The sequence below is a fragment of the Amphibalanus amphitrite genome, unplaced genomic scaffold (assembly GCF_019059575.1).
Source record: "Amphibalanus amphitrite isolate SeventyFive unplaced genomic scaffold, NRLGWU_Aamphi_draft 000039F_arrow, whole genome shotgun sequence".
In the NCBI taxonomy this organism is placed as follows: domain Eukaryota; kingdom Metazoa; phylum Arthropoda; class Thecostraca; order Balanomorpha; family Balanidae; genus Amphibalanus; species Amphibalanus amphitrite.
The window spans coordinates 116,487-141,905 of NW_024881535.1; the positions used below are offsets into that span (position 1 = coordinate 116,487).

At 47.1% G+C, this 25,419-nt stretch overlaps 1 protein-coding gene across 5 annotated transcripts; it reads left to right on the plus strand.

Moving 5' to 3' along the window:
• Positions 1-6,842: 6,842 nt before the first annotated feature.
• On the plus strand, positions 6,843-23,637 carry LOC122373808 (isatin hydrolase-like). Of its 5 annotated transcripts, none has more exons than XM_043352188.1 (7): positions 6,843-7,008; positions 10,206-10,339; positions 18,436-18,614; positions 18,940-19,061; positions 19,359-19,595; positions 21,227-21,413; positions 21,689-23,637. In XM_043352188.1, exons 2-7 carry the CDS (start codon positions 10,337-10,339, stop codon positions 21,759-21,761), a joined length of 801 nt encoding a protein of 266 aa, XP_043208123.1. In that variant the 5' UTR covers positions 6,843-7,008; positions 10,206-10,336; the 3' UTR covers positions 21,762-23,637. The 5 variants fall into 5 exon arrangements, with proteins under 5 accessions (XP_043208123.1, XP_043208119.1, XP_043208127.1 ...); XM_043352184.1 differs by having other exon boundaries at positions 10,237-10,339; XM_043352192.1 differs by having other exon boundaries at positions 6,934-6,975.
• Positions 23,638-25,419: the final 1,782 nt, after the last annotated feature.

Here is a 25,419-nt window from a genome sequence, read left to right on the forward strand (position 1 = left end):
TTTACGTTAGGGTTTACCTGCTGGTTGTCCTCATCCCGAAGTTAGAGATGCTAAAGCAGCTGAGGAGGCCAGGAACGTTGCAGCGCCGCTTCGCAGCTCGAAGGCGTGTGTGGGGGGCGAGGTGGACTCCGGTCGCCTTTTCAGGCAACTGTGTCGTGTCTGTTTGCGATCCCCGACCCGGCCACATCGCTCCCGATCGTTGAGCTCAGGGCCTGGGGTCAAGGATCTTTTGGAGTTTTCGGGCACAGTATCAACGACATACTCCCGTCTCTGAGTCCGGCCGCTGTTCCAGGCTCAGGGGGAGGTGCGGGTCTGCAAAAGCCTTTAAGTCGTCATCGCGCTAGAGTTCTTCTACTAGTTTAGAGTTTATTATGAAGTCGAGTACCAAGTCTGTTAGTGTGGGGTTATCACCAAGAATGGTCGGCATGTCAAAATTTAGACGATGTAAAGCGAGGTACCTTGTGATGTGCCGGCGTTCGTTTCGGAATGATTGGCATCCGATTAGTAGATGTTCGACGGTCAGCCGTATGTTACAATTTTGACATACAGGCGGGCCTGCTCTGTCAAAAAGGTGACTGTGGGTGAGGCGGGTGTGACCGCATCTCAGCCTAGTTAGGATAACTTCTCTTATCCTGTTCGGCTGATTGCAAGTGTGCCAAATTCCGAGCCTTGGTTTGATCGCGTAGATATGTGGCGCGTGAGTTTGATTCCATTTTCGTTGCAAATACTCCGCAAACTTAATTTTGACTATGTGCAGTACGTCTCCATGCGCCATAGGTTCTATTACCGACTCAGGGAGCAGTGTAGCTTCCTTCGCAAGGGCGTCCGCTCGTTCATTACCAGCAATGCCGTGATGGCTGGGTATCCATAGGAAAGTAACATGCTGTGCTGCCGTCAGTTCCAGAAGTATTTCGTGGATATTATGGATGCCGTGATGGGTAACGTTTTCTTTCCGTTTGAGGGCCTGAAGTGTCGATTTAGAGTCAGTGCATATCGTAGCACGTTCGATATTTTCCGCTTTGATGTATGCGAGGACTTTTCTTATCGCATATACCTCTGCAGTAAAGATGGTGCTGTAATCAGGGAGGCGAGCTTTGAATTCGAATCCTTGTCCCACGGCTGCAGAACCAGCCTTATTCTCTGTGCACGAGCCATCGCTGTAGAAAAAGGCTGAATCGTCGTTTTGTTCCATGTAGCTTCGAAGAAGCATAACACTCTCTAATGGTGATATATACTCTTTGCAGTCGTCGAAAAGAAATTCTATTGTTGGGTTTCTACGGGTCCAGAAGGGCGTAGGAGGGGGTTTGCGAGCAACGTCAAACCGGCACATGTTGAAAGATGTGTGCGCTTCCTCAAGAGAATCAGGGAGAAAGCAGGATCCTCGTAGCGGTCGCCGCGTTCGAGGCTTTCTTCGCTCTATTGCGGGTATAGATAAGTGGTTTTGAACGCTTTTCGCACGATAGTAGTAACGCATTAGTAAGTAGAGGCGTCGGTCTTTAAGTGCAGGTAGGGCGGATTCTGCTCGTAGGGCGAGGACGGGGGTGGTACGAAAAGCCCCGGTTATCAGCCTCAGGCACGTAGACTGAACGGCTTCCAGCCTTTTGCACAATGTGGGCGAGATTGTGTTAAATAGATAGCAGTTGTATTCAATAGTTGATCTAATGAGGCCAATATACAACATCGATAGAGTTTTTCTGTCAGCACCCCAGGAAAAGCCACTGATACATCTTAGAACGTTAAGTCTTTTGATGCAACGTGTTCTTATGTGATCAACGTGAAGCCTGAAGGTCAGTTTTGAGTCTAGTATGATTCCTAGAAATTTATGAGACTCATGAAACGGAATAGCTGTTCCCTCAATTCGAGGCGAGTCATTCAGGGACGGGGGTGGTCCACGTTTGAAAACGATCATGGCAGATTTGGGAGCAGATAGGAAGAACCCCCATTCCATGCACCAGTTGACGCAGTGGTCGATAGCTGCTTGGAGGATGAAGTACGCCCTCTTGTAATTTTTGTGTGTGACCCATAGAGCAATATCATCAGCAAACAAAGAATATCGTACTGAAAAAGTCAGTACGCGCGGGAGCGTCAGGAGGATATCGTTTAGAGCGATCAGAAAAAGCGTTGGCGACAACACACTACCTTGGGGTACGCCGTGTTCCATCGGGAAGCTGTCCGAATATGTCGTTTGACATCGAACTCGAAAAGTTCTGGGCATGAGAAAGTTGCGTAGAAAAGCTGCCAGGTGGCCTTTAATTCCGAGGGAGTGTAGTTTGTAAATAATGGTGGAAGTATGTACCTTGTCGAAAGCCGCCACGAGGTCCAGGAACACCGCGACGGTCGGCAGACGACGCTCCCAATTTGTTTGGACGTCAGTAATAAGACGCAGCACGTTATCCGCCGTGCTTCGGTCTCTGCGAAAACCACTTTGACAGCTGTCGATGATGCACTTGCTCTCAAGGAAGAATCGGAGACGTGTATTCACCATTCTCTCAAACACTTTGCAAATACAATTGGTAAGGGCGATGGGACGATAGGAACCTGCTAGGCTACTATCCTTACCGGGTTTGAGGATGGGAATAATTGTACTGCTAAGCCAGCCATCCGGAAAGGAGTCGCTTAGCCACATATCATTGAAAGCAGTCAAGAGTGTAGAGAGGTTTAATTCGTTAAGATTGGTAAAAAAGGAATAGGGAACACCATCTGGGCCAACTGATGTTTTAGTTCTCGTCTTTGCTAGGGATAGTTTAAGTTCATAGAGGGTGAAAGGAGCGTTATAGGATTCGGAGTTTGTAGAGGAAAAGTCAAGTCGCGCTGTTTTTGCTGTTAGAGACCGGTGAACATTAGGAGAGTAGATATTCGAGGAAGATACGTCGGCGAAATGTTTTGCGAATAGGTTGGTAACAGCGAGTGGATCAGTTACGAAGACACCGTTGGAGAGCAGCTGTGGAAAGACTCTGAGATGGTTTTTTCGAGAAGCGAAAGAGCGCACATTTCCCCAAAGTTCGGCCAGTGGTGTGAATCTGTTACACTTGGATGCATACTCTTCCCACGCTGCCTTTTTTTCTGCGTAGATTACTTTAGAACATTCCTTTCGTGCAGCTGTGTATAGTTCCGCATGTCTATCGCAAATACATTTTTGAAAGTTTCGGAATGCTCTTTTTCTAATAGCTTTCGCTCGGTGGCATTTCCAATTCCACCATATTACATTTTTTGGCCTATTTGAAGAACCGGTTGTTACATTCTTTTCTCGCAAAGTCTCTTTGGCTGAAAGTACTACTGCGTTCATAAAGCTATCTACAGTTTGATGAATGCTATTAGACGTATTGTGGCTTATACTCGTGTTAAATGCGTCCCAATTAGCGTTATTTGTTTGCCACTTTTTCAAAGTCGGCGCGCGAGGTAAAGTATTGCTAATCGTAAGACTTATGTGGATAGGAAAATGATCGGAAAAGAGAGGATCTGAAGTTACATTCCAATTGAAGAGTGGTGCTACGCGGGGAGAAGCGATAGAAAGATCAATCATTGATGTTGTGTGGTAACTATGGCTAAGGTATGTGGGCCTGCCACTGTTCAGGCACACCAGTGATCGCCGGTTAAGCTCAGCCTCGACTATCCTTCCGCGCGCCGACAAAAGCCGGCTGCCCCACAAAGGGTTGTGGGCGTTAAAGTCACCAAGAAGTAGACAATTATCAGGCATTTGAGCTAGCAATTGGTCCATAGCATGTCGTGTGATTAGAGGAGAGTTAGGTGGTAGGTAGAGAGAAGCAATTAGGATGTCGCGATTGAAAAGTGACACAGTAGCCGCTACGATGTTGAGTGGTGTAGTCAAGTTTGTTTGCCGTTGTGGAACTGCGTTAGCTATGTATAGGGCCACACCTCCTTGTCGATTAGTATGATTTATGTCGTGTCTATAAAGGGTGTAGCCAGAAACATTATAATTGTAGTTATCAGAATCCCGAAAGTGCGTTTCTTGAATGGCTGCTACGAGAGGGGATTCTTTCCGCAAATATTGTTTAAATTCAGATAGGTGCGTTAGCAGCCCTCCTACGTTCCACTGGAGTAGCATGTCCCTAGCCATAGCTAACTTTCTTCCTCTTTAGCCTTCTACGCGCTTTCTTCTGGAACGAAAGCCCGCTTGGTCACGGGTTGAGATCGGATGCCCATGTTTTTCCGCTCCCTTGATGACCGAGCTCGGAGGCGGGTGTTCGGTCGCGGATCGGGAAGGGTGGAAGTGTCAGATTCACTGTCAGAGGTGGCTGACGGTAGTCGTGACATTGGGGTCATGGCGAGTAGCTTCGGGGTTTCCTCGTTGTCACTACTAGTGTTGGCGGAGTCGAAAGTGTCGTCATCGGAGCCAAAAAGTGGGCCTTGTGACGCTTTCGGGGCCTGGGTGTGGTGAGAGGCGGGGAACGGGGTCGCTTGTACGGGCACAGTGGGGGCCTCCGCTTTGTTTCTTTCAGGGCTGAACTGCGTCAGCGACTCGTCCCCAGTGTCGTTCTCGCTATACGTCTCCGTTCGGGCGTTTTCAGTGTTCGATGGCTGTTGTTTGGCGGGGGACGCGGCTGCGTTCGGAAGCATCGCTGTGCGCTGCTCTCTGATGATCGAGGTGGAGAAGTGTCCTTCCTCGCGCGGTGTTGGCGGACTCTGTCCCTCGGTGGTTGACGGAGGAGAGCTTGGCTCCTCGGTGGGTAATGGGAGTGAGTGATTCTCTTCGATGGCCCTACCGGGTGGGCGCAGCTGCACGGTGGGCGGTGCGTGCGAGTGCTGGACTCCGGCGGACACTGCGGGAGGACGAGTCTCCTCTGGGGCCGGCAGGGGGGCATGAGGAGGGGACGCTTGGTTCGCGCTTGGCTGGGCCGGATCCGTTTGGGTGCCAGTGGTGACCGTGGATGGCCGATCCTTGCCTGTAGGGGCTCGAGGGGTCGGGAGGCTCGGCCACACGTCCGGACTCCTGGTGGTGGGATTGTGAGTCTCAGCACGGAGGGCGGCAGCCATTTCCATCCAGACAGGACATTTTTTATCCGTCACAGGGTGTGGTCCCTGACATGCTGCACAGCGGGGCGGGGCGGTGCATCCTTCGGACGAGTGGTCCTCAGAGCAGCGTGCGCATCGAGTGCGGCTCCGACAGGTGTTTTTGCCATGTCCATACCTCAGGCACTGCCCACATCTGCGTGGTAGGGGGATACAAGGTCGTACCTCGTAACGTAGGAAGGCAGCGTAGAAGTGGGAGGGGAGGAGCATGGCAGCGAACCTGATTTTCAGCAGGGGACTCGGACGGTGGGTTTTTGATGGTAGTCGTGTAACCATGGTCACCCCTTGCATGACGCTTTCATCCAGGATAGCCTGAACTGACTCCTCCACAAGCTCAGGTGCATACACTAGCCCCTCCCGGTGGTTTAGCTTATCAGCTAGGATGACCTGGATTTTCTTTCCCTCAATGGAAGACCAATTCAGAAGTGTCTCTGTCTGGGTGCGGTCCCTTGTTTGGATCAAGAGTGCACCACTGCGGGTTGGGGTAACCTTCTCCGGCCGTTTAGACAGGATGAGTTTTAGAGAGTCCCTGATTTTGTAGGGGCTGGTGCTTTTGAAGCTGAGGGTTTTATCTTCATACCGCACCAGCAGAAATGCTGAACCCTCTGGCACAGTGGTCTGACTAGCTGAAGCTGTACTTCCAGCAGATCTGTTAGGATTGCCTGTTTTTGGTGGCATGTTTCCTCACTATGGGGTTTAAGCCAGGAGATGGAGCAATGTGATGGTGTGAGATACGAGATGAGATGTGGAACAGAGCAGTGAGCACAAGTACAAAATCAATGGAGCGAAGGCCGAAGAGGAAGGACAAAGATGAACCAGTTTGAAAAATTGACCAGCAGACTGAACCTAAGAGCAGGAGTAAGAAGAGCAAGAGCAAGAGATGATAAATTAACTGACCAAGAAAATGGTGCCAAAAACCACGAGGCAAGGAACTGGAACAGCCACAAACAGGCTGTTATCCTAAACCTGAGTCCGAGATGGAGTTGAAAACTCAGGTGCAGTGGAAAAGTTAGGGAAAATGCCTTGAAGGTCCAGAAGTGAGAGATATGAAAAACGCTCTTTTTCCAAACGTGAGCGTTATCTTACCGTTGCTAGCCGAAAGGAATTTTCTAGAAGCCGAAACGCCGAGGGAAAGATCAGTGCTTTTTAAATACGGGGCCAGTCCTGGAACGCTCACAAACGCGCGGGCAGCCCTCTTTTTATCGCAGGAGCGATAAAAGGCAAGCGCAAAATGCAAAATGCAAAATGCAAAGGAAAAACTATCTAATCGCAAAAAGACCACACGACGCTACCAGCGATGGCGCGAAACTGAGGGCACTGAGATTCAAGATAGATTCGTCGATTCGTAAAAGAAGTTCTAAATTTTGTTATAAATACTGCTAGCGAAAAGTGACCAATCACACGTAAGGCATACAAACAACAACAAATCATTAAGCCAGAAGTCATGCTTACCGCGAAAGCTAAAAACTTTGAACAGGATTGATTTGAAGATACTGCGTAGTATATGTCTACAAAAATTGCTACCAAATTGCGGCAAGTCACACCAAAAAGTAAAGAAGTTTCAAAAAAGGCAAGCAAACTACAAGCAGGCCTATAATGACAAATTGTCAATTTTGCTATTATTGCGATAAGATAAGCCATAAGAAATCTAAATGCAACGTGACTGCAGCACTCGACAGCCAACAGTAAATACCAAATAACCAGGTGAAAATAATTTCACGGTTATTGAACTGACTGATAGCCCCGTCGCGACATAAAACATAGGTACCTATGAAATGACCTCCAGCTGACCTCAGGCTCAGTTGACAGTTCATCGGTCAGCTAGAGGCCACAGACCATTACCGGAACACCGATAGATAACGGGGTAGGGGTGAATCGCACACTGCTTGACCAAGGCACTGCAGTCTTGTTCCTTGAGGACACAAGACGTGTGCATCTTCGGTGGTGAGCATTACCGGAGTCTGAGGCGGTTCTGAGGTCTGTAGGCATTTTAGGTCAGGCTCTTTCGTCTGGCAGGAGTTGAGGCCTTTTACAGAAGCGGAAGGATGAAAAGCATTAGGAGGAGGCCATAATTTGGGTGGGCACCCTGCAGTGCACCATCAAAACTGAGCCCGCCCCAATGGGCATGTCAACCAGCCTCGCTAAACGATCACCCGGCCGCAGAAAAGCATGTCCTGATGAGAGGCTATTCGAGTCGGATTATGATAACCGTCCGATCTGGAACAGAGGGCTAGTAGAGCCGTGGAGAAAGATTTGTGTTCTGAGGAGTGAGGAGTCTGACCCCAGATTACCAATACCAAATGACCTTCAGTGAGAATGTGTGCGTCTGGGTGGCCAGTTCGTAGAGACGGGCTGAGGGCTGATCCCCGACGGCACACCAGGGTAGCCGCCCGCACCAATGTCTCCCACTAATTACTATCATCCTTCCGGCTCTGAAATTGCAACAATACATAGACCGAAAAAGCCTAACACAACGATAGTTACACAAAAAGTACTTTACCCGAGGGATGTAATTAACGTTTATGTAGGGTCCAATTTGTTATTTGTACCTACCTACGCAGCTGTTTACGGTTGTCTCTTTCTGTATAGGGGAGAGCGGGGCCAGTTGAAACACGGGGTCAGATGAAACATGGCTTTATTTTCAACAGTATGCAACATGTGGCGTTGCCGACACCACTGCGCATCCGTGCTCGACCACTTCTTTTGTCAACGGCGTTTGGGCGGCAAACGGACGGTAATTTTGATTTGACACTTGTTTTTGTGTTTTTGAGGGGCGTTTGGGAGAAATCGTTTTTATGAATATTTTGTGATATCTCATATACCTACCTTTGTTTGCTGAAAGAAGAACTCCTAGCTCCGGAATAACACCTTATTTGGCCCTTCATTCAGCATGATGCCGTTCCTCCAGCTCGTTTGACTTGTGCTTTACGGCGCGTGCGAGATGGCGGGAGAGGATGGGGTCAATTGAAACGCTTCTCTGAGGGTCAGTTGAAACAGGGCCACAGGCCGTTTCAATGGACCCCGGTGACCTTTGCCATGGTTATTGTTCAGGGGCTGTAAACATTAAAGGAAATAGTCCACCTTTGAAATGAGCTTTTAAACTGAAATAGTTGTTTAATAGAGCTCAATTTTTTACCCCTTTTTCTCCAGCCTTTTGCTTGAAAGCACACTATAGCCGGCCTTGCTATAGCCTGAGATATTGCTCATTTTTCTCATCCGCCCATTTTACCATAGTCTATGTACTTTATGTCACCTATTATTAGGAACTTTGCACTTTTAGCTTTCCAACGACCTATTGAATGTACCATTTGGAAAAGTAAACCGGACAAAATATCTGACAAAAGTGGCCTTAACCCGGCACCGCCTGGGCTATTTCCGTACCCACATCAGCCTGGGGGGGGGGGGTCGGATCCGACCCCCCCCCTTGTTATCTCGAGAACCAATGGTCGTATCGAGCCCCGCGAGGCGGCGTTCGAAAGGTCTCTACGAGACCTTCCCAAAGCACTCTTAAGATTTTAAGATTGAAGTCAACTTTCGGGTCAAGGTCAGGTCAAAGGTCAAATTCAGGGGTTTTGCATGATTAGGCTTACGGACAGCGGAATCGATAGCTGCTGCTCGAAACTCACCACAAATGACCTCAAAGACCTAGTGAAGGTACCATGTGCGTATAGGGGTCATAAGAAGTACGGGTCAAGGTCAGGTCAGGTCACGAAAGGTCACGGTTTTCACTTTCTGCTACATGGGCGTGCGACACATGTTTTATGGCTTATTTTTCACGCCAAATCCGATGGTAATGGTTATATGTGACCCCAAGTCACTGTGCTGGTGATAAGTGTGCATTGAAAGCATAAAAAAACGTTTATACCATACATAACTAAACGAGGGCTAAGAAAAAAAGTCAATTTTTCAACTTTTTATTTTTGACATAAAAATGCACTTTTCTAGACGAGCTTTGTCCCAGGAATCTAGTGGTGCTATTTGTTTTCACATGCGATGTTCAGAAGTGCCTCTAATTCGCGAAAATGCTTATGACGTCACCATGCCCTATGCATGTTGGAGCTATTTTTTACAATTTAGGGGTCAAAAATCACGATAGAAAGTTGAAATTTGGGACATCTAATGTTCTAATAGAGCTCTATAACATATATTCCGTTTTTTTGGAAATTCTCAAAATTTTGGATTTTATTAGCTGTTTTCCAAAAAAGATAGTTTTTTTTGAATTTTTAGGGGTGAAAAACGCATTTAATGGAAAATCCGAGATAGCCATTTTAAAGAACTCGTTGAGCTGCGTCTTTTCATGTCCTTAATTTGCAATTTGCTTAAAACCTCGATTTTTGGCGATTTTTTAAACATTTATCATTTTTTGACTGAAAACGCCGTGTAGTTACATCACTAAAATCGATATATCTCAAAATTTTTTGAAACATTTTTCTTAAAAAATGCACAGGAGACGTCAAATTGATGGGGGAGAAGGTATGCAAAGTTTCAAGTTGATAGCTCAAGCGGTTCATGAGTTATTCAAGAAAAACGGAGGGGGGGGGTCGGATCCGACCCCCCCCCAGGCGGTCGCGGGTTAAAGAGGAAAACATCCCATTGTTAAGGATAGGTGCAATTGACCCCATGGGCTGGTTCAATTGACCCTCGCATCGGGGTCATTTGAAACGGGCGTAGAGCTGTTTTATAAGCATGCGTTTGGCAGCAAAATATGTTTGAAACATAATTTTACATATCTCAAAATAAAGCCAAAAGAGCATATTTTTTCATGGCATTGTGCATTTTTCGATATGACAACTAGATCTCGCTGTGCATGTCAATATATAAAAAGTGGTTCAACTGGCCCCGCTCTCCCCTACCTACGTAATGTTCACGCGCTATGTCTTCAATGAATATATCAGCATCGTCATTTAGTCTCCCCTTTCAGGCTATAGCTATCTTCTCAGATTATTCAGCCATAACAACAACATCAAGGGTACTGACGCCCTCTCTCGGATTCAAGGGCCGGCTTCCGGTGTGCTAAGTATACGCCGACTGAACTATCATTGGCCTAGACTTGAAAAAAGTAAAGTCTAGGTCTTACATCAATGATAAAAGTTGCCGACGTATAAATAATATCGTTCGTTACCTAGGGGTCGTTGGTGCGCTAATTAATGCGTCGTTATCATTCATTGCTCCAGAGCAGGGTCTAATTGTGATACAATCGAACAGGAAGGCATAAGGAGGACGTCCTGCTGAGACTCTGCTTCAGAATTCGGCACTGAGTCTGTGGATACCGAGGAACACTGCAGTGTAACAGTGAACTGAAAACATGGTGAGTAAACCCAATAAACCCAACATTCCTTACCTACGAATGGGACTTTAGACACTGACACATGCCTGCTACATAGATGCTGTCGTCCAGGTAACAAAAGGCTAGAATGGAAAGTTGATGAGTGATTTGGAGGGAATGCAGTATGTATCCATTAGGGCCATCCTTCAGCGGTAACAGAATGTGCTGGTTAACCCTCGCCGGACCTATTGGTTTTCTACATACGCGCCGGCCGAGGGGGGGGGGGCGGGTACGACCCCCCCCTCGCCGTTTTGCCCCTGGTGGAGCTAGCGCGTCGCGGAAAAAAAAAACGAGCGTGTGCGCCGTTACGAGACGCAGAGACTGGTACCCGATTTTAAGGTCCTAGGTCAACCGGTGACCTCTGAGGTCAGGTCAAGTGCCTCAGGGTACGGTTCAGTTTTTGGTGAATAACTTCGCAAAAAAAAAACGGCCGCAGAGCCGCGATTTTGGCAGCATCGTGTTTGCCTCGCTCATGCGCGTCGAATGATATACTTTTTGTTCGGGTCAGGTCAACTTGGGGTGTTGACCTCAGGTCAAGGTCAGGTCAGCACCCCCAGGTCACGAAGTTGGTCGAAAGAGGTCATGTCGCATATCATTCGATTCGGCAGGTCTTCCTGAGTCTATTGGTGGTTTTCTCGACTCGCTAGCTCAATTTGATCGGGAGTTATTGACGAAAAACTAAGATGACCTTGATGACGTCATAAATGACGTCACGCAAGGTCAACATTGCAAAAGTGACGCATCTAACCTTGCAAGGAGTGCATCAAATCACGATTCTGTGTGCTTGAGATAGTTGGAGATCGTTTCCGGCGCCAGAATAGCAGTTTTCATTTTTCCCCATTGACTTATAATGGTGAGGTCACGAAAATGACCTGACCTCATATGACCTTTAGGAAAAATCCGAGATATACAAGTTGTAAGACTCATAATGGATACTAGATCCTGCAAGTTTCATTTCCCTGTGACATCTCCTCTGGCAGTGAGGGCGTTGCGAAGTTGCGACATCTGAAGACCGTGCAGAGGTTCACTTATGACGTCATAGGTCAGTGACCTGACTTGACCCAAAAATGCAGTTGGTGTCAAAAGATGCGGCTTGGATCAAAGGTCAGGTATGCAAAGTTTCAGCTCTCTATCGCCAGCGTGTTTGGAGCTATCGCGAAAAAAACTCTATGGGGGGGGGGGCGGCACTCGCCCCCCCCCCCCCACCCTCTCGGCCGGCGAGGGTTAAGGTACGACTGACAATGTGACCGACCGGAGGCCGAACGAATAAATACGTTCGGTATTTATTCGCCTATTTTAACAAAACTGCTAACGCCAAATCAACAGGCATCTCCGTGATAGTAACATTTTTCAAAAAGTGTTCTCAAAGCAGAATATGCAGTGTGTCCCGTCTCCTCTCTCTCTCTCTCTCTCTCTCTCTCTCTCTCTCTCTCTCTCTCTCTCTCTCTCTCTCTCTCTCTCTCTCTCTCTCTCTCTCTCTCTCTTTCTCTCTCTCTCTCTCTCTCTCTCTCTCTCTCTCTCTCTCTCTCTCTCTCGTGTTCGGTTCACCTTCTTGTCCTCTCGTCCTCACGCTGCTGTTTCTCTCCTCTAATTTCGACACACCTCCTCATGCCTTATTCATCTGTTCTGACCTTCTACAAGCGTACCCTATATGTAAATACCAGAGCACGTTTCAGGAAGAGTACCCAAGGCCCTGCCACTACAGTGCTTACTTGACGGTATTTAGACGTAATTTGTGACAGCTCACGCTGAGATTCGAGGTCGTTTTGTGGTAGAACTGCACCTGACATTTAGGATACTTATTTGGACGTTCATGCAGCTCCACCAAATAACCGGTTCAACTGCGGTGTAGCAGAAATGCTCGCTGCAACAGCCGCTGTAGTGTGCAGATTTGAGGCAGCGACGGTCGGCTCACACAACGCGGGACGTCTTGTCCGGGAAAATTGTATGATGCACAATCTTTGGTACGGCATACCAATTTAGGTGTCGAAGCATAAACTGTTTGCACGTAGCCAGGATTTTGCTCAGTGAGGGGCCAGAGGTCGCGGCCTAGTGTCGTACCCCTCCAAGGGAGTGGTGCACCTAATTATCTTTATTTTTATCTAATTTTATTGTCTTTTTCGCCTTCAGGGGGGGGGGGGGAGGGCATTGCCGCCGTGGCCCCTCCTTGGCTACATCCCTGTTTGACGGAATGCTACATGCGTTTCGGAATTCCGTCAGACTAAAGGCCGCCGTCCACTATGCGGAGCGCTTGCGGTCCGTACGGAATTTAACACAGAGCCCTAGGGGCGGGCGCATGCGATCTCCGTGCGGAGTCCGTCAGGAATGTCTCCGCATTCGAGCAGCAAACGGAGAGCTCACGCGCACTCGATATCAGTTGTTACAAAAAGAAAATATGGCCATTGCCTAGCATCACAAGATGGTGCCATGCCAAGGAAATAATATTCATTTACTTTGTCTTGAAAGAGTAGAAATTCAATCTTAACCCTCGCCGGCACAGGCCATTTTGCGTCCTTCGACGGCACAAGGGGGGGGGGGGTTGGTACGACCCCCCTCGCGTTTGGCCCCTGATCGAGCTAGAGCTTCGCGGAAAAAACGAGCGTGTTGCCCGTCACGAGACGAAGTCGATGATACCCAATTTTAAGGTCCTAGGTCATCGGGTGACCTTCCAGATCAGGTCAATGACCCGAAAACCGGGAAAATCGGGACCTGTTAGAAAGTCGTAAATTGTGGCTGTTATGTGGTTTTCCGGGGTGCTGATCACGAATATCGTGTTAGTTTTGATCAGAGATGATGTCTTTAAGCATTTAGACCAGGTCGGGTCAGGTCAGGTCAGGTCAACCGGTAGGGGTTGTGACGGGTATTCGTAATACGTGTCAACCGCCTCTGACAGCTTCGTAACATGTTACGAAGGCACCAAAACTACTTCGTAAATGTTCAAATGGTTGCCAAATTCGAATTCAGCTCCAAAAACTAGCCTAGAAACATGTAAAACTCGAAAAAGTGAACCGAGGTCACCCGAGGTCTCCAAAGGTCAATGACCTGACCTGACCTTCAGGTAACCTTGACACCCACCCTAATGTATGGGAGCGACATCAAATCACATGTTTGAACGTTTGAAACCACAAAAAGCTTGCAAACGCGCGGCTAATGTTAGCCGGCATACGTCGAATCGCGATTCCGGCCAAACATGGTCTCGGAAAAGAGGTCACAGGTCAAAGGTCATTGGGGTCAGGGTCATGAAATTTTCAGGGTAGGTGTAAAATCGATCAATGCGAGGGTACTGAAAGTTTCGTCGCGATCGGCCGCTTTTTACGCGAGTTATTCGCGAAAAACCTTAGGGGAGGTTGCATCAACCTCCCCCCCCTGTGCCGGCGAGGGTTAAATTTCCAATTGAAAACTCGAAGACGGGCGACGGCCCATATCCGCATCCATTCCGTCTGCGTTCTCCGCACACAGTTCAACACGTCGTACTTTGGTACTTCGTATCTGCGACAATCACTTCGGATGTCAATTGCTATAAAAAAGTTCGTTTTTTCTAAGTTCGACCCTCACTGTAAACATCTTTTTGAACAAAGCACGAGAATTGCTAGCTGAATTACTTAGAAAACTGGTTAGCGCACATTGTACTGGAGATATGAATAATATTTTCCAAATAAGCTTTAACACCAATGATATACACTTCTATTAAACGCCGTGCGATTTATTGATTAGTTCAATTACAATTTCTGACAAGTTGTCTTTCCCTGTGGGGTTGTATGTATATATGGGCAAATACGAGCTGGGAGTCTGGGAAATAAGAGCCATGAAGAAGTAATTTTGAATAAAATTAATCGTCTGTGAAATCAATGTGCGCCAGTCAGTTTTCTAAGTAATTCGTCTAGCAATTCTCGTGCTGTGTTCAAAGAGATGATTACAGTGAGGGTCGAACTTAGAAAAAACGAACTATAACCCGATTTCGAATTTAGCTCAAGGGAGGTCACGCGCGACTTGCATAACGTGACTTCCGAGTCGGGACTGGAAAGTGAGGGCGTTGCGAAGCTGCGACATCTGAAGACCGTGCAGAGGTTCACTTATGACGTCATAGGTCAGTGACCTGACCTAACCTAAAAATGCGGTTGGTGTCAAAAGATCCGGCTTAAATCAAAGTTCAGGTATGCCAAGTTTCAGCTCTCTATCGCCAGCGTGTTCGGAGCTATCGCGAAAAAACCCTATGGGGGGGGGGGCGGCACCCGCCCCCCCCTCTCGGCCGGCGAGGGTTAATTAGGCATGTGACCGTATGAACTCTTCAGCACGGCGAGTGTTCTATAAATGTTTTTAGAATTAACCCGCGCCCTGGTGGGGTCTGTTTATAACGCGACCTGGTGGGGGGGGGGGCTATTTTTTGCCCCCCCTCGTATCTCCGAAACTACTGGACGGATCCGCAAAATTCAAACGGCGTTCGAAAGGCCTGTCAAATTTGTCGAGGAAAACCAAATTTCATTGACCTCGGGGTCACCGATGACGTCACAGGTCAGGTCAAAGATGAAATGTTTCACCGTTCACGGGTCTTCTAGGGAATGCGCTCTAACACCGAGGAAAACGCATTTTGTCGAGAATCAGCGATAGGGCGTCAGTTGCCTAGTAGATATATTACTATTAGAGGTCACTGACAATACCAGGTCAGGTCACAGGTCAGGTCACCAAGGGTCACAGGTCAGGTCACATGAGCCCAACTTTACTAAGGTTGTGTGATGCATGTTTTATGGCCAATTTTTCATTTCCAACTCAATGGTATTGGTTATAAGACTATCAGGTACGGCTTAGGTCACTTTCTGGTGAAGTTCAGGTCAAGGTCAGGTCAAGGTCAGGCCAAAAAAGGTCAAATTTTAAAGTTGATAGTTTTGCATAAAATGGGTATTGATTCGATGCAGCTCGTCACGGGGAGTCTAATGGTGGTCTTTGTTTTGCGCTACGGGGTCTAGAATTGCTAAAAATTGAGTTTGAAAATTTGACGTCATCAATTTTGAACAGTTTTTTCGCTATAACTTCGCCAAAAAAAGAGGTATCGATCTCAAATTTGGTATGTGGATGGAAGGCGGTAAGGACTATCACATATATTCCGGTTGTTGCAAAATTCAAAAAATTTTTTGGATTTTTCGATTATTATATGCAAAAAATTTATTTTTTGATTTTTGGGGGTCAAAATCCAAAAATTTCAAAAATCCGAGATAGCAGTTTTGTAGCCCTGTTGATTCTACAGCTTTTATGTCTTAATCATTTTTCTGTATTTGCAAAGCTATAGGCCTGACAGCTCTTCCCGCGAAACCCTTTTTTGGGTCGAAAACGGCAGAACATGACGTCACTCTGACGTCATTTCCGGCCAACCTATCATAGCCTTTGGAAAAATTTTTGGTCACAATGTGTAAAATTGATGTCCGGGAGGGTACTGAAAGTTTGGTGACGATCGGCGCAGCGGTTCTGGAGATATATCAAAAAGTCTGGAGGGGGGGCAAAAAATAGCCCCCCCCCCCCACCAGGGCGCGGGTTAAAGCAATGACATATTTGCACATCGAATGAGTCATAATTCATTGACCCTCACCGACTTTTTTTACATACGCGCCGGCCGAGGGGAGGGGGACGAGTACGACGTCCTCCTCGCCGTTCCGCCTCTGATGGAGCTAGAGCGTCGCGGAAAAAACGAGCGTGTGCGCCGTTACGAGACGCAGCGACTGATACCCGATTTTAAAGGCTCAGATTAACTGATGACCTGTTAGGTCAGGTCAAGTGACCCAAGGCACGGGCTTAGTTTTTCATAACTAATTTCGCAAAAAAAAATGGTCGCAGAGCCGCGATTTTGGCATCATCGTGTTCCCTTCGCTCAGGTGCGTCAAGTGGTATACTTTTTGTTTGGGTGAGGTCAAGTTCAGATGTTGACCTCAGGTCAAGGTCATGTCATCTCCTTTAGGTCACGAAGCTGGTCAATGGAGGTCATGTCCCATATCATTCGATTCGGCAGGTCTGCCTGAGTCCATTGGTGTTTTTTTTCGACTCCCTAGCTCAATTTGATCGGGAGTTATTGACGAAAAAACGTATGACCCAAGTGACGTCCTAAAAAGACGTCATGCAAGGTCAACAATGCAAAAGAGAACCATCAGACCCTACAAGGTGTGCAAGAAATCACGATTCCGTGTGCTTGAGATAGTTTGAGATCGTTTCCGACGCTAAAATAGCAGTTTTTGGTGAGCCGTCACGTGAACGACCTGACCTAATGTGACCTTTAGGAAAAATCCAAGCTACACAAGTTATGAGACCTCTGGAAAATATCCTGTACGGGCTGGACCCCCTGAAAACCACTGGACGGGCTCGGCCCCGGCGGCACGTGAATATCCTATGCGAACGTCAATTATACCTCTTTGGCCAAGTGCATATCTCCAAACTTGACCTTTCCGTGTGTAAGCCTCTTTTTTTGATCGAACGAGACTATTGCAAGAGCCGAAAGAATGCTGAGTTCGCAAGCTACATTGGTCTTGGTGGTCACCCCTGGTGCAGTGATTTATGTTTCCTGTTTACTGTATACGTGGAGTTCATATTCTACGGCGTCATTGTTCAAAACATCGCCATCTCAATCTCCCCCTACTTGTGTGAGATCACTGCGACACCAAGGACTAGCACTCTCCTCTCGGACCAAAGGCCATCCATTGGTGTGCTAATTAGCTGAATACGCCGCACGTCCGTCGTCCAATTGCGTACTTCAGTCGAGCAGGGAGACGGGACGGGGACGAACCGCTGAGCGACACTCGTCTTCAGGACTCGGCTCACGGTCTGTGGATAACGAGGAACACTGCAGAGGGGCAGCACGAACATGGTGAGTAAGTCTACATTACGAGTGGGTACTTAGATGCTCTTGCTTGCTCGCAGATACAGGATGCTGCCGGCTGTAGCGAAAGAGAGGGTTTTGAGTTAGGACGGAGAATTGACGAGTCATCTGAGTCACTGGGAATGCACATTACATACTTACCCATATGTAGGTGCATTATTTATCGCTCACAGTGTGGTGGTACTTTGACTCAGTGGAAGCCGGAGCTGTTAATTAAGATATGCATTTTTTCCAAATCTTTTAACGCCAAATCAAAGGCAGTGTATGGATGTAGTGTGCAGATTTGAGGCGCCAGGCTCATGCAGCTTCTTGGTGCGGCATTCAAAGCAAGTGTCGAAGGTCACACGCGTTTTCATCGGAGAAAACCGAAAGAAACAACTGTTCTTTGTCCATGCATCTGCTGTTCTATCTTCTAAAAAACCATCGCATGATCACTGATCAGGCTGTTAGCTGGAATTGGCAACTCCGCTCAATTAGGTACCAGACTTACAGGCCTCTGTAAGTCAAAACACCGTTCCGTGCTTCCATCCTCAGGATACTGAAATCCTTCTCCTCCACGCCGCAACCCCCTTCCGGGCTGGACAGGCAACTTTATCTCATGCGGGCTGCTCCCTTGGAGCGGCACCGCTGCTCCCGAGGGAGCGCACCCCGTAGCCGGGTGCAGTGAGTGCCTTGGGGCTGGGTGGCCTGTCCTCTGGACGGGCTCAGCCCCGGCGACTCACTAGGGTGCCTGCCCAGACCAATGTCTCCCCCTAATTCCTATCATCCTTCCGGCTCTGCAATGGTCTTGTCGACCGAAAGGGCCTAACCCAACAAAACAAAAAAAGTCAAAACAGAACACTTTAAATCGTATAGGTAGTGATTCACCACTCATCTGAGACGACGTATGCATAGCAAAAGACCGAAAAAATTAAAGCTGCGTCAAATCTCATGATGTGCGGCTTGTGCACCATTTGTAGAGCATGCTGTTTTCCCCAGTTAGCTTTGAAAGATCCTTGTGCACGAAAGACGGTAAACGTAAATTTCGGAGACCAAGGAAAACTAGTTGACCATCCCCTTCGGCCGCGCAACATTTTAATTTATGTAGCATAAATGTGAAAGATAGGTGCATGGTAGGCATGTACGCACGGTTTGTATGCGTCTGGTCGATTGTTCATCTAATTGGAACTTCCTAACCATGGATGTTATCACAATTCACAACCCCTCCATCCATTCGCAGTCTGCCAACCAAGCTATATGCTGGCTCCTCATTGGCTGTTGGTTGCCTCCACTGACGTCATTGGCAGCTGCCGAATGGATCGACCTCAGTCACACGTTCAATAGCACCGCTCAGTATTGGCCCGGGGCTCTACCTTTCAATCTGACCGCCACATTCAAAGGCCAGAAGGAGTTTTACTGGTGAGTTGTTTGTGTATTTGTAATGCCGTGGCTAGTTTCTTGTAATTTCCTGTAATGATGTTGAATTGAAACGTAATGACTTTATATATTCAAATACTTATTGAAAATGCATGAAAAGTCGATTATTTGGAAGTTTTCAACAGCAGATTGGTGTATTACTAATAAACATTTAAAGATAACGAATAACCCCGCGAAGGACCTTCACAAAAAAGTTTCAGAGCTCAAGGAACCATAGAATGGACATCGTTTGAACGGTTGACTATAATTGTGTTGCCTTGTCTGAACAACTTGGATACCGAAACATCATCAAACTATTTATTTCCAGGTACGAAGCGAATGATTTCGAGGCTGCAGAACATGGCGGAACTCACATGGACGCTCCATCCCACTTCTGGAAGGGAGGCTGGAGTCTGGATCAAATTCCTGCCGATCGGTTTGTGGCACACGGTATGAGAGCGCCGCGCCGCGCTGTTCCTCATTGCCTCTACCCCTGGCCCCCCATCCCTTTTGCCCTGTGTCGACTGCTCATGCCCTTTATTTCCCGGTTAATTCTCATCAATTTACCCCTCTCCCCTTCCTTCAACGGAAATTAAGCGCTCTTTGGCTGGTCAATCGTCTAGTATTCCACGGTTCGGTAGTGCTTGACGAGGTATGGTATATAGCAAAAAGGTGATTAATAACACATAATTAAAAGGTGAGCTAGCTGGTTAGTAGCTTCCGCTAAAGATTATGGGTCTTTTTCAGCGGCTCTGATCGACATCGAAGACCGCAGTCAGAAGGACCCCGACTCAATACTGACTCCTGACGACCTGGCTAAGTGGAAGAGCCAATATGGGAGCTTCAAACACCCGACCATTCTGCTGGTGCGAACTGGAAACGCCAAGTACTGGTCGGACAGTGCGCGGTATTTCGGCTTCCAGAACGGCACTACGATTGATACTGAGTCGAACGAGACGTCAGCACCCGAGCTTCACTTTCCAGGTCTGTTGGAAGGGTTGATGATTTTGTCATACATTATTACTAGAGAGAATAGGGTAGGGTGGGGTAATTTGAACATGTGGGGCAATTTGAACATAGTGTGAATAACACAAAATTACGGAAAATCCATAAGTCGCATGACAATAAGACCAATGAGAGAAATTATCGTAACTAAAAGGGCTATCATATGAACGGGGTTTAAAGTTTCAGGGAATGAAGATGTTGACGCACAGTGTAAAAAATCAATTTCGCAAGGAAAAACGCCTAACAACACGTCATTGCAACTTCATTGCAGCGCAAAATCTTGCATTGCTAGCGCCTAATACGCAACGGCTTTTGTTGTATAATGACCTAATCAGTGCCTTCAATCCAAGAAATTTGCTTTTGAACCCTGTTTTTTAAAATGGCAAAATAACTTTTAGCGTGGGGTAATTTGAACATAGTGTGAGAATTTGAATGAAGACAGGGATAGCTCCGAAAAATACAAAGCTCCCAGTTTTTTTTTTGCCAATATTTTCGACCCAAGGCAGTAGCAGATAAGTGATGCCAGTTTTAGAAAATTTACGTCTAATATCCGTCTAATGTCCGGCATTTTTGTTGATTTTCCGTCCAAAAATGTTAAAGTCAACTATTTGTCCAAATATGTCCGAAAATATATGCAGCTATCAACACTCAAAACCGTCATTTATATTGCTTATCATGTAATTTTACCAGCCGAAAAGTTTTCATTATATTGAGAGCTTAACAAGCTTTCCATTCGCCAATCAATCCTATGCACGACTACTTTATAAAAAGCGCTGAAGTGTAGCAAGCCATCGTCCAATGTTGTCCAGTCTGCTACCTTTGTCCAACCAATTCCGAATTGGACATTGGACAAAATCAGAACTCCAAATGTCCAGGTTTCGATTGGCACCACTTTAACAGATGTAGTACGGTTGGGAGAGTTTTTATCGAACAAAAATGATAGACGTTCTGTTAATTGAAAAGGGGCGAATTCTGTCAACTGACCGGTGTGCAGCGTGCAGATATTGATACTCTGCAACTGTTATTTTTGCTGTTGTGTTGATTTTTCAAGTGAAGGTATGTTTAGAATTGTTCTGCCTATTTGTTTATGGGTCAAACAACATCGGTGCTGGCGAGACTATCGTTTTTATGACAGGTAAAGGCAGTATGTTCAAATTACCCCACGGTGGGGCAATTTGAACACACCGTGACTTGGTGGAGAAGTGAGGCTATGCTATTCAAGGTATGCTCGGCTCGTCCAAAAATGAGGCTTGCATGGTGAAAGCAAGTGACACTTGCGCTACTGAAGCAGTTTTTCTTCATCCAGGGTTGAACTGGAATTTGGTACAATGGAGAAGACGTAAAAATATGTTCAAATTACCCCACACTACCCTAGTTATCCAACTGGTTCAGTCTCTGAGAAGCAGATCCTAAAGTCGCTATTCAGTATAATCACGTACAGAGAAAACGGCATAAAGTCACGTTTATAAACTCTTCACATCTCGACTTTATATGTATTCCACGATTCTTCGTTCTCCTCACCATCAACATTTCCTTACCACCTTTTACTGCCTTCTTCATGACCATGAGTACTCTCTCACTCTCCGTATTCTATATCTTGCCGTTCTCAGGAATCGGCGCCGAGGCGGGCCGGTTTTTGGCCGACGACCCGGCCATTGTCGGTGTCGGAATCGACACCCCCTCCATCGACGCGGGCAACTCCAAGACGTTCCCGACGCACGTGACACTATTCGCCGCCAACAAGTTTGGTGTAGAGAATGTGGGAGACATGAGTCGAGTGCCTGCCACCGGAGCCACGTGAGTAAATCGTGATTCGGGAGGAAACGTTAGCGACAGACAGGTGGAAAAGGCGATATTGAAACGAAAGAAGATTACTATAAAAAGTTCAAAGAATATTTCCGCTTTACCATTTTGTAAAAAAGAAAATCATTGGAAAAGCATCGACTCAGTCTTACGCTTATTGCACAGTGTTTCCCCGAGTGTGCTGTTTACAAGTTTTCTAATGTTTCGTGCTGCTGGGCTGGATACCTAGCATTCCATGGGCCTTATATTTTCACCTTTTTCTGTTGCAGGATCCTGGCGCTTCCGATGAAGATCGGCGGCGGCAGCGGCGGCCCGTGCCGCGTGCTGGTCCGCCTGCCCTGATCGGCGATCATTGCGGCCATAAGTGATCATATGATCACCATTTCATTGCCTGCTTAGCTTGTGCTTATGGCTACGCGTTAAATATGATCAAATATAGCTACGCTGGACATTGGACAAACACCATTTTGATCCTACCGAGCAGCATACCGTGTATGCACGTGCTCTTCATTGGTTGCCATGTACCTACCTATGTATGAGCAATTAGTTTCCTCTGTAGGCCTAGGCTCGGTGCGTTCGCTGTAGAATGGTGGCTGTACTTTAACCCACTATTAGCACATATACCGCTTACCATAATACCCCGCGCACCGACGGGGGTCTGCGCCAACTTAGTACCGACGGGGGGGGGGGGGGCGGATGACCGCCCCCCCCTGAGATCTCGAGAACGAAGCAAGATAGCGACAAGCGGTAAACGGCATCGGATACGCATGGACAAGGTCTACAATTTTTACTAAGGTCATTTTCAGGTCAGGTCAAAGATGACGTCACAGGGGTCGAAAAAGTCAAAATGGCGGCGCTAGATATGGATAGGGTTTTTCTCGAATAACTTTCGAAGTAGTCAAGATAGGAACAAACTAAGGGCATCATCGTGATTCTCTCGTCAATCCGCATCGAATGATATATATGTTGACCTCGAAAGGTCAAGGTCAAAGGTTGACCTCAGGTCACGTGACCTCGAGGTCATCATGTATATCATTCGATGCGTCTTGACGAGCTGAACACAATGAGACCATCCGCGCGGCTGTATCTTATTCCTGTAAGGAGTTATTGGCAAAAAACCTTTGGTGACCTTTGATGACGTCACATGACCTTACTGCTGCCCAACAGCAAAACAGACCTCAAGGTAGTGAAGGTTGATCGTATGTGAAGTCATGTATGGTATATGGGGCATTCCGACCCGTTTTAGTGGTAAAAACAGGGAGTTGATTTTTCCCCCATTGACTTATAATGGGGAGGTCGCGAAATTGACCTGACCTTAGGTCACCGACATCAAAATTCCGAGATATACAAATTGTAGCTACTAATGACCTTATAACATCCTGCGACTTTCAAAGGCCTCCGACATCTACTGTAGCTCTGGCACGGTGACAAAGTTGCAAAAAAGTGACTTGAGGTTGGGTCATTCAAAGTGACCTGGTGACCTGACCTTAAAAGTTAGGAGGTTCAAACTTGCACACCATGTGTAAAATTGATGAGGTTATAGTCATACCAAATTTCGCGGCGCTACGCGCCGCGGTTTTCCCGCTATCCGCGAAAAACCTCAGGGGGGGCGGATATCCGCCCCCCCCCCCCGTCGGTGCGCGGGATACAGTCGTGAGCCGGTTTGGAAGATCGTATTTAACTGTTCGGTAAGGTTTGAGCATGCCAGTGGCGAGCAGAGTGTTGAATGATACATGCCAACATTGAGGTCGTGTGAAAACAGAAGGCTGGTCAGTGATCAGGCATGAGAGGGCCGAGAAGTCTCCTTGGAGCTCCCAGGCGCAGTTCGTATCAATCCCTCACATAGCTTATATCATCACAATGCCCAAGTGTGTGTAGTTAGTTTTGCATTTTTTCTCGAAATCACCCGGTGGTTGTAGTATAACAAGTGGTTTGAAGATAGCTTCACAGCTCATGTTTGCCCTTGGTCGGAATCACATGTGACAATCTTAGCATGACGAAGCTTGTTTGAGCACAAAGCATAATAATCGGATCGCGCGATTATACTGATAATTTCGTATCGCAGCAGATGCGTGGCCTATGGAATATCTACTTCTTATTTACTGTACGTAAGTCTTTCTAAGGAATAATTGGCATGCGACCTACGAACTCTTCAGCACGCCGAGTGTCATATAGATAAGTGTTTTAAAAGACGTCAATAAAATATGCGTGCGTCTAATGCATCATACTACATTTGCAGGGATTAATTATCATTTCGTTCATAGGTATATCTGGCAAAATACAATGCCGAGTGCGTATCTAGATAAAGTTTAGTATCTATATGAGTTTTATTTTACACCTCTATCAAAATTATCAGCATCAGAACCTCCAAGTGCTCACCAATTAAAAATGACGTCACTTCAAACAATTCGGATACGATAGACGACATTTCGCTTTGATGTTGAAAACCCAGGGCAAGAGATGGATTCATTGACACAATGGGATTACAGAAAAGTACATACTACATAAAGACAACATATTTTTCAGAGGCATTATCTCATGTGTATGGATATGTTTAACGGCGATAACGAGGTTCGCCACTGGGTATTCAAATACCTTTATGAAGCACGTTACCGAACGAATAACAAAAAGATAGTTTGTTTTTCGTTTGTTATTTTTTTGTTTTTTTGTTATTTATTTGTTATTCGTTCGCTAACGTGCTTCATATATTTGAATACCCAGTGGCGAACCTCGTTATCGCCGTTACACATATCCATACACATGAGATAATGCCTCTGAAAAATATGTTGCCTCTATGTAGTATGTACTTTTCTGTAACAAAAAGATAGTTTTTTTTTAATTGGGTGCAGGCGCAAAAGGGTGCAGGCACAAACCGGGGAGCAGCACCTACCTGCATTATTATTTATTTGCAATCATGCTACAGAGGGTAACCATAGTGCAGGGACATACAGCACTGGATGTGATCTGTAAGAAAAACTAAATTCGATACATGATTCTTCTCTCGGATGTAATCAACACTTAGCGACATCATAAGCCAGTCGGGACTTTAACCGAAACATTTCAAATTGCTAAACGGGAAAAGCATATCGTACGACAAGAACACGAGTAACAGACAGGATGCATCACTCTTTGAGAAGGAACGGCATATCGAACTGCACAGCCGCAACAATAAGCGTCAGAAAGTCTTTGATGCTCTGTACGAAGAACTGCCGGTCGAGTGTAAAGTACCCAGCCATGTCCATATCTACCTCCTGCTCCTGCAACTGGCGATGGAGCTCCCAGAGTTCCTCCCTTACCGCCTTTCCCTGGCTGGGCAACTCCTTAGCCAGCCGACACTTCAGCTGGTCCTGCAGAATCTCCGCAGCACGACGAGACTCCCTCCGACAGGCCTCGCCGGTATTCGTCATCACCTTCAGCAGGATCAGCGACGACGGCGTCAGCATCCTCATCATGACCCGCAGCGTCAGGGAGCCGGCCTCGCCGAGCTGCTTTCCGGGACGCACGCCAAAGTAGACTGACAGCGACACTTCGACGATCAGAAGATACATACTGACGGCGACGAAGCCTCCAAACGTGTGACAAATGTCGCCAGCAAGATCGGAGATCCTGCTGTGTTGATGCACGAGTTTCCGCATCTGCTGAACGTCTTGGCGCTCGACGGCCTCTTGTAGGCGTTCAGTGACACGGCTGAACATCTCGGTCAGCCCGCGGCACAGGCACGCGAAGAGAATGATCCAGAAGACGAAACCGCCGTAAGCTGCCAGGGAGGTGATGGTGCTGATCACAACGAGCCACCAGGCGGTGGAGTTCTCCGCTTGTGCCGCCGCATTCACGGTGATGGTATACACAAACGACAGCACCTGATAGGCGACAAAGAGGCGTACGTACCTGGCTGTGTGCAGCAGCGGCTCTACCCCAAACGCTCTCTCGTAATCGAGGCAGGCGGCGAACATCGCGCTGAGTCTCTTGACGCTGAGCCAGGCCCAGATAACGGTGCCCA

What these genes read in the sequence shown, in the direction of transcription:
- LOC122373808 (XM_043352208.1), top strand. Translation starts at nt 18,352, where the DNA reads ATGCGTCTGGTCGATTGTTCATCTAATTGGAACTTCCTAACCATGGAT. An exon ending in GGCCAGAAGGAGTTTTACTG is followed by an intron (nt 18,615 to 18,939) that starts GTGAGTTGTTTG and finishes ATTTATTTCCAG; the next exon opens with GTACGAAGCGAATGATTTCG. An exon ending in ACCCGAGCTTCACTTTCCAG is followed by an intron (nt 19,596 to 21,226) that starts GTCTGTTGGAAG and finishes TGCCGTTCTCAG; the next exon opens with GAATCGGCGCCGAGGCGGGC.